Genomic DNA, 19,165 nt, shown 5'->3' with positions numbered 1-19,165 from the left:
ACTCAGGCCATGCTATCTCCCAGGGTTCAGAAGAGGACTGAGAGCCCGTGGGAGGTCTCTGGGGCTCCTCAGATCATCTGGCTGACACACTGTGAATATATCCATCTGTCTTCTTTTTTTAAAACCTGTTACTTTGAAATCATTATAGATGTACAGGAAGTTGAAAAAATAATACAGAGTCCCACGTATCCCTCACCCAGTTTCCCCCAGTGGTTACATCTTACATAACTATAGTGATACAAACAGGAAATTGACATGGATACAACTGCCTAAAGTCAGAGAACCGCTATTGCCATCAAAACACTGAACTGTTTCGTGGCCCCAAAACTCTCCATACCTCTGTGCCCTGCCCTAACCCCTGGCAACCACTAACGTGTTCTCCATCTCTCTAATTTTATCATCTCAAGAATGTTGTATAAATGGGATCATTCAATATGAAACCTTTGGGGACTAGCTTTTCTCAGCAAAATTCTCAGGAGACTCATCCGATTTGTCGCATATATGTCTAGTCTGTTCTTTTCCACAGTGGTGGGTGTACCAGAATTGGGTTGTTTCCACTTTTTGGCTGGTGCAAATAAAGCCACTATAAATGTTCATGTACAGGTTTTTGTGTGGGCATAAGTTTTCATTTCTCTGGGATAAATGCCCAGGCATGTAATCACTGGCATCTGTCCTCCCTGCTTTTTAAATTGAGATGTAACTGACATACCACACTGTGTAAATTTAAGGTGTACAATGTGTCGATTTGCTACATTTACACGTTGCAGTATGATTACCATCCTGTCATGTCACAAAATTATCATTGCTTTCCTGTTGTGGAAACAAGATCTAGTTTCTTAGGAACTTTGAAGTTTCTAATACAGTATTGTTGTCTGTGATCACTATGCTGTGCATTAGACCTCCAGAACTGATTTCTTTGTTTAAAGAACATCTCCCCAGCCGCCCCACACCCCACCTTCTATCTCCTTTTAAAGAGACTGTTTTATGTATGTGTTCTTCCAGGATATCAGTAACTCCGTTTTTGCTTATTTGCATGGAGATCAGATATCTCAGGCCAATATCTATTTCTCAAATACCCGGGGATACAGATTTCAGAAGTATGCCCAGGAAAGACAGGTATGTTCAATTTGGTAAGAAAATGAACAAACAAACAGAAAGATGTATCCTGTGGGATAGGAGTTAATTAGCTGTCCGTGGCGAGCAAGGACTTTTCTCTCTCGAAGAGTCCAGCTGGATGGGAGGGTAGGGAAGAATTTCAGGTCAGAGCAGCTGGCTAGGGAGATTAGGAAGTTAGGAAAGGAGACAGCACTGTTCATGGAAAAAGCTGGTGCCATAGTAAAGGCTGCACATGGATTACGACATCAGGTACCACCAGCATCCCCATTTTACAGATGAGAGAACTGGACTAGGTTGAACATGTGTCCCCCCAAAATTCATGTCCACCCCGAAACCTCAGAATGTCACCTTCCTTGGAAATAGGCTTTTTGTAGATGTAATTAGTTAAGATGAGGTTATCCTGGATTAGGGCTTAGTAAACTTAATTGCTACCCAAAGACCATACCTACAAATACCATCATTTTGGGGGTGCTATGGTCTGAATGTTTGTGTCCCCCCGAAATTCATGTTGAAATCCTAATGCCTGATGCGATGTATTAGGAGATGGGAGCCTTTGGGAGGTGCTTAGGTCATGAGGGTGGAGCCCTTATGAATGAGATTAGTGCCCTTATAAAGGAGGGCACTGTTATAAGTCTCCCAGTCTATGGTATTTTGTTATAGCAGCCCTAACAGACTAAGACATGGGGTTAGGGTTTCAACCTATGAATTGGGGGAGGACACTGTATATAATAGAAATACTCCCCCCCCCCCCCCGACACACACACACACAACCAAATAACAGAGGCTTAAATAAGATGGTGGTCTTTCTCTCTTACCTGAAAGGTGTCTGGAGGGAGCCAGCTGGGTTGCCATGGCAATCTGTCCCACCGTCCCTAGGTTGGGGTCCTTGGCCTCATGCTCCAACTTGCCTGCTGGTGGGCACTTTGCTGACCAGCCAAAGATCAGGAATGAGGAACCTAGGCAGGAGTGAGGGACCTAGGCAGGCACCTCACAGTGTGGGTCACACCACTTCCTCTATCAGCCCAGTCAAAGCCGACTTCATTCAAAGTTCTGCCCTACATGCTACCTTTTTACAGAGGGGAAATAGATCACAATATTGTTAAAAAAAAAAAAAAAAGACTTTCCTTCCTTTTAGCTTACTGGATAATCTACAGTTAAATTTAGAATTAAGTACACGTTTATGACTTACTTATATTTTGTTTGTTTCGTAGGCAGAACTAGTCGGGTCCTTGGGCGGGATCTTCTACTTTTACTCCCTCTCACAGGTTGGGCTGCTTCTCGTTGACCAACGGAAGGTAAGTACCTTTTGGACTGGGAAGAACCACGTCAGTGACCCTTACCCCAAGCCAGGTTTTTGTCAAAACTCACACACTTAGATTTTCATATCTGAAATCCATCTAGCTTTTCATTCACCTGTCCATCCATGTATCCATCCACTCACTCATTGACCCACCTACTCATCCATCCACATATCCATCCATCAATCTATCCATTCTTCCATTTATCTATTTATCCACCCACCCACCCATCCTTCCATCTACCTACCTACTCATCCATCCATCCATCCATCCGTCCATTAACCTATTCATTAATCCATCCATCCATCCATCCACCAACCCACCTACTCACCCATCTACTCATCCATCCACCCATCCATCCATCTATTCATCCTTCCATTTATCTATTTATCCATCCACCTATCTACCCACCTACTCATCCATCCATTAACCTGCTTATCCCTCCATCCATCCATCCATCCATCCATCCACCCATCCACACATCCATTCATTCATCCATCCACTCTCCCATTCATCCATCTACTCAACCATCCATCCACCCAGCTACCTATTCATCCATGTACCCTTCCACCCACCCACACACCCACCATCCCTCTCTCCCCCAATTCATTAGCTCATTCAGGCGTGCACTCAGCAATATTTAAGTAGGGTCTAGGAGGTGCTGGGCACTAAGGGACAAAATACAAGGTGTGGTGCATGTGTCACCCAAGACCATTTTAAATGCCTCATGTCAACCCTTTTGTTAACAATTATTTTCATGTGGATTCAGAAAATCGGGACGTGAAAACCGTGACTTTACAGGTATCATTTAGGATGAGACTAAGTTAAGAAGAGGAATCAGTCCATGCAAAGTGCATTTGAAGAAAAAATATTAAGTCAGGCAAAGATTAAAGTACAGTCAGTACCCTTGTGTTGCAAAATTTGTAAGCAAGGTGTGCCACTCTGAAGTTTCGGGGAGACCCACAATCAGGAAGCTCCCAGAGGCTGGGCTGCTTACCTGGTGGCTGAAAGCCCCGCCCTCTAATCACACGGTGGGCCCAGCCCCCCACCCAGAGTCCCCTCATGAGCACGCACTGCCAGGGTGCCTGGTGAATGAGACACTCCCAGACTCTGGAAATCCCAAGAATGTAGAGGTGGCTGAGGAGTCCGGCTCTGGTTACAACCTGTGCATGGTTTCCCAGGCCTGACCACAGGCAGTCACAAGGCTTTACCTGGAGGGCATGGGGGCGGAGGCTGGGGGAGCTGCCCTCCCCACTCCACATCTGGGGCACGATGCACCGGCAGGCTCTGAAGGCGTTGTGGTCAAGGACTCTTGCCTCTAGTCAGGCAGGCTCTGCGCATCTCTGCATTCCCAGCCCGGGCTTGGTCTTCAGACCTCTGACTCCTGAGGGAGGGAGGAGGGGGAAGCCTGGAGCCACTTCCCGGCTCTCTGACTCTGTACTTTTCCGTTCCTGGCCCTTCCACCTCCCGAGGCCGAGGCCCTGGCTCTGGGTGTTTGTTTGTTTGTTTTGCTTGTTTGTTTGTTTTTGTTTTTTTGGCCACACCATGCGGCATGCGAGACCTTAGTTCCCCAACCAGACCAGGGATCGAACCGTGCACCCTGCAGTAGAAGCACGGATTCCTAACCACCGGGCCGTCAGGGAAGTCCCTGCAGGCGCCTTTTGATCGGGGCTCCCCACACAGGGAAATGAACCCCACCCCTGCGCTGACCCAGGGGCCCCTCCGCGTTTCCATTGGGGAGGGACGGACAGGGGCCCTTGGCGTTTTCTCTGGCCTGGGCTCTTAGCCCGCCGCAGTGAGCAATTAAACGCGGAACGCACTCTAGCGTTTGGCTCGTTGTCTTAATTGGCTACTCCGACCCCGGGCAGCTCAGCTGAGATGCCTCTCAGGCTCCAGGGACCGGCAGGCGGCCAGTGCATCGCTGAGCAGGCGTGGGCTGGGGGCTGCGGACTCACATTCACGGTCCCTTAGCGCGTAGTGAGGGTGGGTGGGTCTGGCCCCTGCGGCCGCGGTGGGGGCGGGGCGGGGCGAGTCAAGGTCAGCAGCCCGAGCACAGTCCGCCCTCGCCCTGACCGCTAAGCTTCTCTCCTCGCCCCAGGAGGCACTTAGAAAGCAACCCAGGGAACTCCCTGGCGGTCCAGTGGTTAGGACTCGGCACTTTCACTGCAGGGGCCATGGGTTCAATCCCTGGTCGGGGAGCTAGGATCCTGCAAACCAAGTACACCTGCTGCAAACTCGGAGGCACTCGGCAAGCCATCCTGCAGCAAATCTCTCCCTCCGCCACGGTGCATCTTCTGGAAAACGGATGCCGGTGTCTTGGTGGGACTCACTTATGAACCAATGTCAGTGTTGGGTTTTTTTTTATATATAAATTTATTTTATTTATTTACTTATTTTTGGCTGCGTTGGGTCTTCGTTGCTGCACGTGGGCTTTCTCTAGTTGAGGAGAGCGGAGCTACTCTTCGTTGCGGTGCACGGGCTTCTCCTTGCAGTGGCTTCTCTTGTTGCGGAGCACGGGCTCTAGGTGCACAGGCTTCAGTAGTTGTGGCACGCGGGCTCAGTAGTTGTGGCTCACAGGCTCTAGAGCGCATGCTCAGTAGTTGTGGTGCATGGGCTTAGTTGCTCCGCGGCATGTGGGATCTTCCTGGACCAGGGCTCGAACCTGTGTCCCCTGCATTGGCAGGCAGATTCTTAACCACTGTGCCAGCAGGGAAGCCCCAGTGTTGGTGTTTTTTCGTTTCTTGTTTTTAATTTTATTTATTTATTTTTGGCTTCGTTGCTTCACGTGGGCTTTCTCTAGTTGCGGCGAGCGGGGGCTACTCTTCGTTGCGGTGCGTGGGCTTCTCATTGCGGTGGCTTCTCTTGTTGTGGAGCACGGGCTCTAGGCGCATGGGCTTCAGTAGTTGTGGCACGGGGGCTCAGTAGTTGTGGTGCACGGGCTTAGTTGCTCCACGGCATGTGGGATCTTTCTGGACCAGGGCTCGAACCCGTGTCCCCTGCATTGGCAGGCGGGTTCCTAACCACTGCGCCACCAGGGAAGCCCCAGTGTTGGATTTTTTAATTCCATCCTTGTGTAGTGCTGTCAGAGGTCTTCCGTAAAGAACAGATGATAGAAAAGAATCTGAAAAAGAATTTATATATAACTGAATCACTTTGCTATACACCAGAAACTATTGCAACATTGTAAATCAACTATACTTTAATTTAAAAAGAAAATAAAAAGAGCAGATGAGAACTTTGAGAACCAGGGAGAGTAATTTAGACTTTACTTAAGAGCCAGCCCTTAGAGGGTCACAAGACACAAAAGGCTGTTAGGAAAAGAATGGGGGGGGGGGGCGCGGGTGCAGAATTCCCTGGTGGTCCAGTGGTTAGGACTCTGCACTTTCACTGCCAGGGCCGGGTTTGATCCCTGATCGTGGAATTAAGATCCTGTAAGCCACAGGGCATGGCCAAAAAAAAAGAAAAGAATCTGGGGACCAACCCTGGGAAACCAGCTTGAATAATAATCCAGGTACAAGGGCACCAATGTGGGCCTGGCAGAGCAGAAGGAGAGAGAGAGAGAGCTGGGCTCTCAGCACCGCGGGGGTGTCCTCTGTCGTGAGGGCCCATCCCGGGTGCTGTGGGGTGTAGAGCAGCCACGCTGCCCCCACTCATTCGATACCAGGAGTCCCGCAAGTCACGACATCCACAGATGAGCCCAGACTCTGTCCGGTGTCCCCTGGGGGCAGAATCACCCCAAGCTGAGAACCACCGGACTAGGTAATAAGGTCTGAAGAAAGTTCCAGTGACAAAGCACATGGACTCACACAGTTCTATTGTGGTCATTTCTTTTCTTGCTCAAGATTCAATATTCTTCTCTCAGGCCATGTTCGGCTACTCAGACCACCCCCTGAACCGCAGTTTCGGGCTGCCCTTTGACTACAACGGGACCCTTGACGTCCTCATTGCCCCGGGCCAGAAAGGCATCCTGATCTTCTGGTTTGAGAAGAGCCTGCTGGTTTCCCGAAACGCAGGTGAGCGAGGCCCAGGCTCAGGGCGGAGCAAGCACAAGCGGTCATTTTTTTCTCTCCCCTGACCTGAGTGGATGAGGACAAGCCCACTGTCACTTTGCCATCCTCACTTTGACCCCCCAACCCCCATTTTCCTCCTCCTGGGATATTTAGGCCCTGTAGGCAGGTTCTGAAAGTCACTGGACGCCTAGGGCAGAGGGGCCAAATCCAGGAACTGCAGATCTTGTTTTGAGGCCTAGGCACATGAGCCCCAGCCTACCAGCCCGAGTAAGGAGAAGAGCAAAAGGCAGCCCCCCAGGAGGAGGTGCTGTCAGGGACCTCTGGGCACAACAGTGGCTGCCAGAGCACCCATAATTGCAGCACGCCTCCTAGTACCAGTCAGGCCACCTGAACACAGCTGTTTCCTTCCAATGCAAGAAAAGGGCTTAGGGCTGGCCTGGCCATGGGGGGTGGGGGGCATTCCAGAAAGAAAGTTCTGCCTGATTACATGTTACCTGTAGAGTAAAAGGCATCCTGCAGTTCACCTGGTATCCAGTCCATTCCTCAGAGCTCTCACATCAAGAAGATTGGGGGGCGGGGGGGTCGCATTTTCTTAAACCTAATGTATTCTGTGTAAAGTTTTACAGCATTGCATCTCACGGCTGCATTTTCCTTGATTCTTTATCATCTGAGTCGTAAACCGAGGGGCCAGGTGGGCAGCGGGGGATCCCCTTCCTAATACGTGCACATGTCTCGCGATTTGCCCTGTTGTCTCCTAGGTCAGCTGGTCAACCCTGTCCAAGTGCGAGAAGGACAACACATCTTGTATTCTTCCATCTCTGAAGCCAACATCACCATCCACAGCGTCGCTGCCAGTGCGTGCCCGACCTGTCGGTAGCTTTCTAGAAGTGCTTTAGACCTGACTTATTCACCTCTGACCCCCTAGATCCAGCCTGGCCAAAACAGAAACAAAACACGGTTATTACACATTCTGGAACTCAGAGCAGAAACTTTTGTGCCCTTTCACAATGAAATGGAATGTCAGTTGGATATCGTTTGCTGGGGCTGCTCTAACAAAGCACCCCAAACTGGGCAAATTAGAAAATTAGAAACAAGCAAATTAAACTATAATTAAAGTCCTTTTGACCAGCTTTTTGAATCCAGGCCCCTCTTTGGCTTCCTAAAGGTCATCACTGTTAGGAATCTGGAAAGTAACATTTTAGCCAGTTGAAAGCCTCACAACATGTATTAAATATGGACCTGCTGAAAATGCACAGCGCCATCTGTGTAGCTTGTTGTGGTTGCTTTCTTTTTTTCCCCATTTTTTCTTTTCATTTATTGAAATAGAGTTGATATACACTATTATATTAGTTTCAGGTGTACTACATAGTGATTTGACATTTGCCTACATTATGAAGTGATGAGTCACAAGGATGTAATATACAGCATAAGGAATATGGTTAATATTATTGTAATAACTTGGTAGGGAGATAGATGTTGTGGTTGCTTTTTATGTAAATGGTATCGTATTATCGTGTGAGTCATTCTACTGTTTGCCTTTTCCATTACCCATCATTTTCTTTTTTATTGTGGTAACAACACTTAACATGAGATCTACCCTCTGAACACATTTTTAAGTGCGCAGTACAGTTTTAAGTATAGGTACAATGTTGTCCAGCCAATCTCTAGAACGTATTCGTCGTGTGTAACTGAAACTCTGCCCCATTAAACACGAACTCCCCGTCCCCCTCCCCCAGCCCCCGGTCCCCACCATCCTACTTCCTGTCTCTATGGATGTGACTCCTCTAGGGACCTCCTGTGAGTGGGACCACACAGTATTTGTCCTTTCCAATTTCCGCACATCCTCACCCACACTTGGCTTTCTGTCTTTTTTTACTAGGGCCGTCCTAGTGGCTGTGAAGTGGTATCTCACTGTGGCCTCGATTTGCATTTCCCTACTGACTAATGACGTTGAGGGTCTCTTCACGTGCTTATTGGCCATTTGTATATCTTTTCTGGAGAAATGTCCATTTAGATCTTTTGCTTATTTTTTAATTGGGCTGTTGGTCTTTTTATTACTGAATTATTATATATTCTGGATACAAGTCCCTTATCAGAGATGGGATGAGAATATATATCAGAGATATATTCTCTCCCATTCTAAGGGTTGTCTTCCCCCTCCTTTTTTTTTTTTTTTAAACCATGAGTACACATCACTTCCCATGTCTAGAATCTTTAATGGTTCCTTATTTTCTTTTTTTTAATTTTTAAATTTTTATTTTTTTATTGAAGTACATAGTTGATTTAGAATGTTTCAGGTGTACAGCAAAGTGATTCAGTTTCATATCTATATATAAAACTGAATATATATATTCTTTTTCAGATTCTTTTCCATTATAGGTTATTATAATATATTGAGTATAGTTCCCTGTACTATACAATAGGTCCTTGTTGATTATTTTATATATAGTAGTGTATATCTGTTAATCCCAAATTCCTAATTTATCCCTCCCCCTTTTCCCCTTTGGTAACCATAAGTTTGTTCTCTATGTGTGTGAGTCTATTTCTATTTTGTAAATAAGTTCATTAGTATCATTTTTTTAGATTCCACATGTAAATGGTATCATATGATATTTGTCTTTCTCTGACTTACTTCAGTTAATATGATCATCTCTAGGTCCATCCATGTTGCTGCGAATGGCATGATTTCATTCCTTTTTCATGGCTGAGTAATATTCCACTGTATATACATATATGACATCTTCTTTGTTCATTCATCTGTTGATGGATATTTAGGTTGCTTCCATGTCTTGACTGCTGCAAATAGTGAACATTGGGGTGCATGTATCTTTTTGAATTAGCGTTTCCACCTTTTCTGGATATATGGCCAGGAGTGGGATTGCTGGATTGGTTCCTTATGTTCTAAAGAATAGAGTCCAAACTTGCAAGGATTGCATTCAGGTTTGTGTATCTGGAATCTCATCCCATGGCTTACCGCTGCCCTGAGGGATCCCTTTTCTCCATCTGACCACTGGCTCTCAACCTGGGGACACTGGGCAGTGTCTGGAGGCATGTGTAGTCGTCACGACTCGGGGGGCTCCTGGTATCTTCTGGGTGGAGGCTGGGATGCTGCTCCACACCCCACTGTGGCCACGACGGCCCCGCCACGAAGAACCATCCTGCCCCGGGTGTCAGTAGAGCCCCAAAACTTGCTTCTTCTGAAAACTTCCTTGTCTTTTTTATTTTATTTCTTTTTGATTGACTGATTGATTGATTGAATGACTGACCGTTTTGGCTGTGTCGGCTCTTCGATGCGGCACGCGGGATCTTGCGTTGCGGCGCGCAGGCTCCAGAGCGCGTGGACTCTGTGGTTTGTGGCACTCAGACTCTCTAGTTGAGGCGTGCGAGCTCTGTAGTTGTGGCACGCAGGCTTGGTTGCCCCACGGCCTGTGGGATCTTAGTTCCCTGACCAGGGGTCAAACCCACATCCCATGCGTTGGAAGGCAGATTCTTTACCACTGGACCACCAGGGAAGTCCCTATCTTTTTTAAACAGAATAAAAATGTACATTGGATCTTGCCATCCCCTCTCATAAGACCTGTTAATGATGTCTTGCATTCCTTGGAACTCTGTATCTGCCAAAGACTGGAAACAACCTCAATGTCCATCAGTGGAGCATTGGTTAAATAAGTTATGGTTCATTCAGGCACCAGAATGCCAACGGGCCAAGTACACTCATGTACATGGAAGGAAAGAAAAATATATTTCAACTATACTTCAATTAAAAAATAAATAAATAAATAAACTGAACTTGTACTATCAAAAAAAAAAAAGAGAAAAAAATATAAAGCAGCTTGAAGGGTCCCAGAATATAATCCCCACATACATAAAACTACTGGAAAGGATGTTTACTAAAATACTAACAGTCGTTACCGACAACAGGGGTCAGCAAACCATGGCCCGTGGGCCAATTCCAGCCCACCACTTGTTTTTTTTAAATAAAGTTTTATTGGCACATAGTTCCGCCTATCCATTTACAAATCATCCATAAGCTGCTTTTGCAGGGTCCAATACTTGTAACAGACATCACATGACCAGCAAAACAGAAAATCCTTATCATCTCGTCCTTTTTCTCCTTTTATTTATTTATTTGTTTGTTTGTTTGTTATTTATTTATTTTGGCTGTGTTGGGTCTTCGTTGCTGCACATGGGCTTTGTCTAGTTGTAGCGAGTGGGGGCTACTCTTTGTTGCGGTACGTGGGCTTCTCATTGCGGTGGCTTCTCTTGTTGCGGAGCACGGGCTCTAGGCGCGCGGGCTTCAGTAGTTGTGGCGCACGGGCTCAGCAGTTGTGGCGCCTGGGCTTAGTTGCTCCGTGGCATGTGGGGATCTTCCCGGACCAGTGCTCGATCCCATGTCCCCTGCACTGGCAGGCAGATTCTTAACCACTGCGCCACCAGGGAAGTCCCCATCTCGTCCTTTAAAGAAGAAATTTGCTGACCCCTGGTCTGTATGATGGAATTTGGGGTAATTTTCTAATTTTAATATTTAATATATTTTATATTTTTGTCCATGGAAACAACCCTTGTTTCAATTTTTGTTCTGTCTTGTTTGGTTTTCCCTAGATGAAAATGAACTGGCCGTTTTAACTCGGGAGAATCATTTATACTATGGTAGCCTGGGAATCCTGTCAAGTTCTCTAATCAAAGTAGGTAAAATCCCAGTGCTACCTGGTTGGTAAGAAATAACGGTCTTCCTCTCAAATGTCTGATCCTTTTTCTTTTTTTTCTTTTGTCTGATCCTTTTTCTGAAGAAATTGCTCTAGTTATTAAAATAGTAATAATATTTTTAATGGCAATAGTGATAATATAACAGTAACTTTAATTAATTTTACAACTGAAGAGTAGGTGCCTCAACAAAGTGTACTTATGACTTTGCTTGGTTTTTTGGTTTCTTAGGGTTTGGGTTTTTTTTTTTTTTTTTTTTTTTTTGGTCTACCTTCTTTAAATATGAATCATAAGAAAAAGGTTAAATCCTCAAAAAAGAATGAGAATGAGCTGACCTCCGAAGTCATTTTTCTCTTAGTTTGCAGACCAAAACATCTGGTCCGAAGAGGCGATCCTGATGTTCACTGACGTGGGGATGCTTGAAATACTGACCCCGCTTCCTGACTCAATCTTTCCAGCTTTTGATTTCCAGAAGTGCCCCGTGAACATCCAGGCAATTCTCATGGATCCCCAACTCCAAGTTGATGTCTGCAAAGTATGTGGTCGTGACTCTGTGGATTAATTTCCAGAAAGATGTTAGAGTGTCCATTTCCAAAGGGCCTTTGAGTCCATGGTGATCAGTGAAATGAAAAAAAAAGAAAGGCAACTGCGCCATGTACAGTTTATCGATAAAACACTCTTTGTCTAAAACATCCTTTTATGAGATGATGGTGCTAATAGATGGGAACAGGTTTTTTTCTTATTTTCTTTACTTGCCACAGTAAAAATGTCAATCCCCAGCCCTGAGCATTTTCCTGTGGGTCTTTGAAATCACGTGTCTGGCATGTCTGGGAATTGCTGGTTTTATGCAAAGTGCAGGAAAACGAAAGAAAGAGAGAATGAGAGGGCTTCCCTGGTGGCGCAGTGGTTGAGAATCTGCCTGCCAATGCAGGGGACACGGGTTCGAGCCCTGGTCTGGGAAGATCCCACATGCCGTGGAGCAACTAGGCCCGTGAGCCACAATTACTGAGCCTGCGCGTCTGGAGCCTGTGCTCCGCAACAGGAGAGGCCTCGATAGTGAGAGGCCCGCGCACCGCGATGAAGAGTGGCCTCCACTTGCCGCAACTAGAGAAAGCCCTCACACAGAAACGAAGACCCAACACAGCCATAAATAAATAAATTAATTAAAAAAAAAAGAGAGAGAGAGAATGAGAGACAGAGAAAGGAAGCAACAGTAAGGCTTTTATGCAAGTATTTGGCCACTGAAACTGTTCTGAGAAAGATGGCGTTAGCAAGTAGTGTTTCCCCACCAAAAAAGACAAAGCGACTATGTAGCATATCAAGATCCTATGGATGAAAGCTGAAATAGTTGTAAGTCACAAAAATAACACAGTATTGGATAATGAGCTACAGTATAAAATAAATATACACGAGTCCATACCAATGTAAATAAATGACTGAATAAATAAAGGGATGGGAGACACCTCTCCATCACAGAAGAGTTCCAAATAACATAAGTACATACTCTCCCCTCCAGGAGGTGGCGTTGAATGCCCCCTGCCTGAGTGTGGACTGGCCTTAGCGATTTGCTTTTAAAGAATAGAGTCTGGACGGGGTAAATAGCCTGGCAGACGCCGCCTTCACCAGGAGACCAGGATGCACACAGGTAATCATGAGTCCTGTTGCCAGGACAGGACGTTTCAGTTAATCTTGTCATTCCTTGCCAACCCCAGACCTGGAATCAGAAGCAACTTACTGGTTCCCCTCCTAGCACGGCAGGCAACCAACCCACTGTCTTAAAAATGGGATAAATAAAGGGCACGATGCAAGCATTTCTCCTCCTCTCCTTCACACCCTTCTACTGGGTCAGCAAATAGCACAGGGAAAGGGTCTCTTTATAAAATTACTCCAGTGAATATATGAAAACAAAATGATAAGGTATCACCCTGTGGCAACCCCAGCGCCAGAAGAGAGAGACAGCGGGCCGTTACGTGCCACCTATGGAATATCAATCACCCCTGGGTCTTGCCAACTCGATCCCACCCTAATCTGATGGATCCAGCCACCAATCTGCCAAAAAGGCAGAGCACATAGGAACGTGTGTCCATCTGCCCCAGGAAAATCCAGACGGTGGGAAATCTACAGGTCCCACGGTCTGGGTTCTTCAAAGATGTCTAGAAATGAAAAGGAAGGGGATGGAGGGGACGCTGTGGATTGAAAGAGACTTAAAAAGACAAAATGTTCGCAAACAGAAAAATTATATCATCTAGGAATGCACGCTTGGCAATAATTCTAGGAAGAAACGCAAGCAAGGAGGCAATTACTGCAGAAGTCAGGCGGGGAGTGGAGGGGCCAGGGTACTTCTGGAGAGAAGAGGGGCTGTGTCCGGGGTGGGGGTGGGGGGCGGAACCTTGAGGGTCTTCTGCGGGTGCAGGGTCTAGCGGGGAAGACAGTGGCTTGAGTGACAGCCCAGGCTGCTGCACCCGAGAGACTGGAAGGTTCCATCCCTGGGGAACCCCCTCCTGCCACTGACCACTTGCCCTGTAGTTTGGGGAACAGAGGCTTGATTTGATTGATTGAATGATTGACTGATGGATTTTTTTTTTTTTCTTCATTTCTAACTAGGTGGAACTTCTGCAGGGAGAATTTGAAAGTAAAATGTATACCATTGATATGAACAGTGAGTTGGAGCTGACGGCCCTCATGATACCCCGGCCCAGCACGTCACCAGTCCCACTAGTGAGGACGCTTCATCTGCTTGACAAGTGTTGCTGATACCCGGCACCCCTAACACCCTTGGCCTCACGTCCTGTGCCCACAATTGCCAGGCTCTGGAAGTTCCCTGGCATCCTCCCGGAAGAAACACTCACTCAGGAAGCCCCCTAGAAACTCCTCTTCCTCCTCAACAGTGTCCATGTGCCTGGCCGTGGCTGTCCATGTGCCGGCCCAGCCTCCTTTCCCACTACCTCTGTGCCGGCTCTCCACCCTTCTTCGGAGCTGCCCCAGAACCTTTCCAAAAATATGCCTTTTCCTCTCAGCTCAGCCAGCGCCGGCTTCCCTCCTGGAGGGGATGCCTGAAAAGCAGTGGGCGTTCCTCGACCTGAAACCCACGTGTCCAAGCCTGGACTCTTGGGTGCAAACAATCAAGCTGAAAACGGGGGTGGACCAGTGTAAGGATTCAAGGGGACGTCTAGCCCGCTGGGACCAGGGCCCGCGAGGGGACGCCAGGCTGGCTCTGGCTCTTGCCTTGTGCTCTCTCATCCCCCCCCCTTCCCCCCGCCCCGCAGGACGGGCCCCTCCGCGCACGAGGGACAGTTCTGGGTCTTGCAGGGCTGCAACCCCAGGCTGTCTGCACAACGGGACTCAGAGCCACAGTTAGGGGGTGTGGATGACACGGGGGTGGGGGGGGTGCGCATTTGGGGATGGAGCCGGCAGCTGCGTTTGCAGAGCAAGCTGGGTCTTCAGTTTGAAGGGGGACTGGGGTCACCTGTGGGTGCGCCCCCAGCTGCTCCCCGCCGCGCCTGCTGGCGCCATACAGCGCATGCGTCTCCCATCCCGCCCCCAGGTGATGGTGAGCAACCCCCATTCCCTGGGGCTGCAGGCTGTCATGTACGAGGACGGCTACACCTACGACGGGAACACCAAGCACAGACTGGTGAGCTCGCCCCTCCCCCTCCCCCCCCCAAACCTGGATCGACGGGAGAGGGGCTCGGCCTTGACCGACTGGGCCAGGTCCAGCCGCCTCACGGTGTCCCTTATTGGACCTCCTTCCTGCTTCCCTTCCTTACACACACCCAGATAAGGTGCTGCTGAATTTTGAGGGGACACAGCCCCTGCTCCTCCCCCACCCCAGGCAGGCCGCAGTCCCCCAGAGAGTGAGGGCATCAGGTGTCACACAGAAGGGGCAAGGAGGATGTGGCGGGGAGCCTGACCCACCCGGGGAGGGCATGAGACCTGAGTGAGCTGGGTAAACCCAGGCATCAGGAGGCAAACCAGGGCCACGGTGAGGGTCTTGGGCAAATATGGGTCTGGGGGATCCATAGGGCAGAGCCAGGCCTCACAGTCACACCAGGGAGTTGGGACTTGACCCCAGACCACAACAAACTCTTTGGATCAGAGCATGTCACATCACAGCTAAGTAGGAGAGGAAACTAAGTCACGCCCCACTGTGGGTCCCCAGGACAAAGGCAGGGAGCTTGGAGAAGGGGGGTCATTCCCATGAGCTTCCAGAAGCCTTTCACGGGCTTAGAACCAGAGGCAGGCTGGATGGCTCCCGGGTTCCTCCTCCCAACACCCCCATCCTGCCCTCCATCTCTCCTGAACCCTGATTGTGGGACCACCCTGGGCTGTTCCACTGTTGTAGTTGCATTTTCTCTCTTGCTTCTGCAGAACATTTCACTGAGACAGCAGCAGCACTGGGGCAGGGCTGACCCCAACTTCACCTCCAGGTATGTCATCACCCGGATGTGGGTGGGTGGCCCCAGGGTGTCCCCTTAGCAGGAGCCAAGGAATCAGGGCCGAGATCCAGACTCCCCCACTCCAAGGGCAGTAAGGCAAGAATGATTAAACTCTTACAGAGAGACAAATACCATATGATATCACTTATTTGTGGAATCTAAACTGTGACACAAATGGACTTATTTATGAAATAGAAACAGACTCAGATATAGAGAACAGACTTGTGGTTGCAAAGGGGGAGGGATGGGTTGGGAGTTTGGGGTTAGCAGATGCAAACTATTATATATAGGATGGGTAAACAACAAGGCCCTACTGTATAGCACAAGAACTAGATTCAATATCCTGTGATAAATCATAATGGAAAAGAATCTGAAAAAGAATATATATACAGGGCTTCCCTGGTGGTGCAGTGGTTAAGAATCCGCCTGCCAATGCAGGGGACACGGGTTCAAGCCCTGGTCCGGGAAGATCCCACATGCCACGGAGCAACTAAGCCCGTGCACCACAACTACTGAGCCCGCGCTCTAGAGACCGCAAGCCACAACTACTGAAGCCCGCGCGCCTAGAGCCCATCCTCCACAACAAGAGAAGCCACCGCAGTGGGAAGCCTGCTCGCGGCAACTAGAGAAAGCCCGCGCGCAGCAATGAAGACCCAACACAGCCAAAAATAAATAAATAAAATACATAAATTAAAAAACATATATATATATATGTATAACTGAATCACTTTGCTGTACAGCAGAAATTAACACAACTTTGTAAATTAACTATACTTCAATAAAATAAATGTTTTTTAAAACTCTACAAACGGTAGTTTCTCAAAAAATTATATATATGTAAAAGAAACAGCTTGTAAATAACCTCTGAATCAAAGAATTCAGCTCAAATACATTCAGAGAAAAAATGTATAGCCCAAGCACTTTTATTATGAGGAAAAAAAATGGACCTAGTGATAAATAAACTAAATATTTAACATAAGGAACTAGGGGGACAACAAAAAGAAATTATGGGAAGGGAATGAACCATGATACAATCTGGAATGTATTAAATAGAGAACAAAAAGACAGCATAGAGTCAAGATGTAAGATAAAGCTGGTTCTTCAGAAGACACCACAATCCTGATGGAGAAAAGACAGAATTAAAATGAACAATAGGAATGAAAAATGAAAATAAAAGTATGGATACCGAACCTGTTAAAAGAACAATGAGAAAACATTATATGCAGCTAGGTGATAATAAAACTGGGGCTCAGATGCTCTTTTCAATAAGTAATTATATATAAATTAACGAAACTGACTGAAGAAGAGGTAGAAACTAGAGGGAGGGTGGCGCCACCATGTGTGAGCAGACGTTCTTGGTCAATATTCTGGACCGACTGGATGAACAGGTGAATGAATGAATGGAGAAATGGATGGATGGATGGATGGATGGATGGATGGATGGATGGATGGATGGATGGGTGGGTGGATGGATGGATGGATGGATGGATGGGTGGGTGGGTGGATGGGTGGGTGGATGGGTGGGTGGATGGATGGATGGGTGGATGGATGGATGGATGGATGGATGGGTGGATGGATGGATGGGTGGATGGATAGATAAATGAATGGGTGGGTTGTCGATGCTTTTTACTGCAATAACACACACTCACATTGCCTTGCAGCATAAAGAGACCCACAATATCAACCATCACTCTGGACATAGCCAACAAAGAAATTTCATGCTTGGACCTTAAGCCACTGGTATGACCAAAACTTCTGCTGTCCCATACTCTTTGTCCTTAGTGTTAAGACTGATGACAGCGGGCTTTGGCTGGCTTGTCCCCTAGGGTCTGGCTAAGCTCACACTCAGGATCTGGAAATGGAGGTGATTCTGCCCTGGTTGCCAAGGCCACTGCCCCTTCCCCATCGTCTTCCCTCAGGGCTGTGCCTCAGGACTCACCAACCTCGGAGCAGGTGTACTAGCTGGGGGTTATCAGATGGCGGGACCTTAGCGGTGCCCCATAGATCAGGCAGGCTCTTGGGGCTTGACTCTTTGAGTCCCAGGCACCTGGACACCGCATTGCGACCCAGGCGCAGGGTTTCTGGTCCCTGCTGCGTCAAGTGCGCCCCCTCGTGGGCTTTCATGGTGCGCTCGCTGACCGGGGTCAGCATCCCCATCCCTGCCTTGTCTCTCCCCCCCACATTCCCCCGCCGCTGCAGACAGCCCTCATTTCAGTCGGTTGTGACCTGGAGAAGAAGATCGTCATTCAGAAGTGAGTATGTCGATATTGGGGTGGGGAGGGGAGAAGTGGGGGGTGGCGAGGTGGGGAGTGGGGACTGGATGAGATGGTCACCATTACTTCACAGCTGCTAAAATCGGGTGACACTACTCTGTCTGCTTTTGCATATGTTTAACATTTCCATAACGAACAACTCAGCAATTAATCCTAACAGATTAAGTTAGAGTCTACAGTGGGTGGCTGCCCCTCCCCCACCGACTTGGTGAAATTTACATGTTCTCCCTGCTCCCTCATCCTTTGCTCATTCCCTTTCTCCCTTTTAGTCCCTGAGTTCCTCATTTTGATTAAAATTGCTCAGAGAGGGCTTCCCTGGTGGCGCAGTGGTTAAGAACCCGCCTGCCAATGCAGGGGACACGGGTTCGAGCCCTGGCCCGGGAAGGTCCCACATGCTGCAGAGCAACTCAGCCTGTGCGCCACAACTACTGAGCCTGCGCTCTAGAGCCCGCAAACCACAACTACTGAGCCTGCGTGCCACAACTACTGAAGCCCACACGCATAGAGCCCGTGCTCCACAACAAGAGAAGCCACCGCAATGAGAAGCCCGCGCACCGCAACGAAGAGTAGCCCCCACTCACCGCAACTAGAGAAAGCCCGTGCACAGCAACGAAGACCCAATGCAGCCAAAAATAAATAAAATAAAATAAATAAATTTAAAAAAAAATAAAAAATAAAAATTAAAAAAATAAATGAGGTATCAATATTTAGAATATATGGCAGGAAAGTCTTTAAAACAATCTTTTCAAAGCTGCTGCCATAAAGAGAGTGGGAAAGGTATCTGCCACACGTGTAACTAAAAAAGGACTTGTATCCAGAATTTATAAAGAATTCCTACAAATTAGAAAAAATTCACGCACATCTGCACTGATCTAGGTTCCAGAATGTTCTCAGCAGCATTATTCTGAATAGCTCCAAGCTGGAAGCAGGCCAACTGAAATGTCCATCGACAGAAGGATGGGTAAACCAAGTGCAGGGTTTTGATACAACAGAATGTCACAGCAGTGAAAACAAACGGGGCAGAATTGCCTGGATGGATCGTACAAATGTGGGCATGGAATCAAAAGAATACATAGCATGATTCTAGTCTTAAAAATCCAAAATCAGGGGAATTCCCTGGCAGTCCAGTGGTTAGGACTCTGCACTTCCACTGCAAGGGGCACAGGTTCCATCCCTGGTTGGGGAACTAAGATCCCACAAGCTGGGTGGCACAGAAAAAAAAAAAATCCAAAATCAGGCAAAAATAAACTACAGTCAGCCCTTGTATCTGCAGGTTCCGCATCCGCGGATTCAACCAGCCAAGGATGGATCGTGTTTAAGTTCGTGGT

At 47.8% G+C, this 19,165-nt stretch overlaps 1 protein-coding gene across 1 annotated transcript in view; it reads left to right on the top strand.

The window, feature by feature from the left end:
- Positions 1–19,165, top strand: part of CATSPERD (cation channel sperm associated auxiliary subunit delta) — a 39,805-nt gene that overhangs the window by 10,586 nt on the left and 10,054 nt on the right. The window contains exons 7-17 of the mRNA XM_059919179.1: positions 1,003–1,116; positions 2,328–2,411; positions 6,277–6,427; positions 7,183–7,278; positions 11,027–11,109; positions 11,487–11,663; positions 13,733–13,846; positions 14,673–14,762; positions 15,497–15,555; positions 17,226–17,304; positions 17,764–17,816. Of these exons, the coding sequence (XP_059775162.1) occupies positions 1,003–1,116; positions 2,328–2,411; positions 6,277–6,427; positions 7,183–7,278; positions 11,027–11,109; positions 11,487–11,663; positions 13,733–13,846; positions 14,673–14,762; positions 15,497–15,555; positions 17,226–17,304; positions 17,764–17,816 (1,100 nt within the window). The remainder of the gene's footprint in view (positions 1–1,002; positions 1,117–2,327; positions 2,412–6,276; positions 6,428–7,182; positions 7,279–11,026; positions 11,110–11,486; positions 11,664–13,732; positions 13,847–14,672; positions 14,763–15,496; positions 15,556–17,225; positions 17,305–17,763; positions 17,817–19,165) is intronic.

The sequence above is a fragment of the Balaenoptera ricei genome, chromosome 3 (genome assembly GCF_028023285.1).
Source record: "Balaenoptera ricei isolate mBalRic1 chromosome 3, mBalRic1.hap2, whole genome shotgun sequence".
NCBI classification, from domain to species: Eukaryota; Metazoa; Chordata; class Mammalia; order Artiodactyla; family Balaenopteridae; genus Balaenoptera; species Balaenoptera ricei.
Note: the sequence above shows the minus strand (reverse complement) of the source record. Positions and strands in the feature narration are given on the sequence as shown.